General features: G+C 47.2%; 1 protein-coding gene across 1 annotated transcript; it reads right to left on the minus strand.

The window, feature by feature from the left end:
- Positions 1-116: 116 nt before the first annotated feature.
- Pmar_PMAR016750 (conserved hypothetical protein) lies at positions 117-418 on the minus strand (the record flags this gene model as incomplete). Its single annotated transcript, XM_002767790.1, has 2 exons — positions 117-276; positions 340-418. Coding segments are annotated over 2 exons (239 nt in total), but the record flags the coding sequence as incomplete, so codon positions are not given.
- Between the last annotated feature and the right edge of the window lie 646 nt (positions 419-1,064).

The raw sequence follows: 1,064 nt of genomic DNA on the forward strand, positions 1-1,064 counted from the left end.
TCAATAACTCTGGCTCCCTCCTGTTCCCGCCATGCCAAACTGGTCCAACAGTATGGATGACACTGATCAGCATGCACATTCGAGGAGTCAATATGAGACACCACATTTACTACTGCTGGCAATGCTTCAGATTGAATGCTGGAGTTATCCTACTCTCTCCCGTGGGGCATCTCTTAGGGCCTTCAAATTCGTGCTCACAATAACGCTTGAGCTCAGGACCAGCCGCTCGATGGATTGCGCCATCAACACCGCCACCACCAAGAAGGGACGAGTTAGCTACAGATAAGATGGGCGATTTGGCTCACCAGAAAACCCCCACGAATATACGCATCGCACTACCTGCATTGACAATTGCCTCGACTCCCTCCAGTTTTGTTATATCGGCAACAACGATCGAAACGCGACTTTTGACAGACATAACCGTTTTGAAATGAAATACTACGAATTACAAGACCTTCGACAAGTTATCACATCCTTATTATGAGAGGCAAAATAACGCCTTATCCTTGAAAGGCTTATCCCGTTATGAAAATTGCACACTCTCATACTGCGGTAGGATAATCGTCACCAAATTGGAAGACTCCCCACGGGGAAGCATCCGAAAGAACATCTCGCACTTGACTATAGTAGACCGAATAAATTACACTGTCATTAGCGACAAGCATTCCGAGTCAATTCCCGTTAGTCCGATGAAAGAGCATCCTTGCTCTTTGGAGAGAACCCAGAAGGTGCTTCTCAGCGAGAATTATCAGAATTTCTCGCGTTCGCCCCGAAAGATCTCGCGTTCACCCAAAATTAGTATCGCTCGCCCTAAAATCGAAGCTTTCAATGATCGCAAACCTACTTTAACCACAGCTGCTGGCGACAAACATAGGATACTTGTTTTAGGCCTCTTATCTTTCCAAGATCCTCAATGCATTACACGACTGCCCTCGCTTGCTTCCTCTGCGCTATCGCTCTTCAGGGATGCGGATCCAAAAGTAGTACTACTTCTCGTCCGACACGTGTCACAACTACGACACTCCGCCCGAGCAGTACTACCACGACTAGACCTACCTCTACAA

Source organism: Perkinsus marinus, assembly GCF_000006405.1.
Source record: "Perkinsus marinus ATCC 50983 genomic scaffold scf_1104296970002, whole genome shotgun sequence".
Lineage (NCBI taxonomy): Eukaryota > Perkinsozoa > Perkinsida > Perkinsidae > Perkinsus > Perkinsus marinus.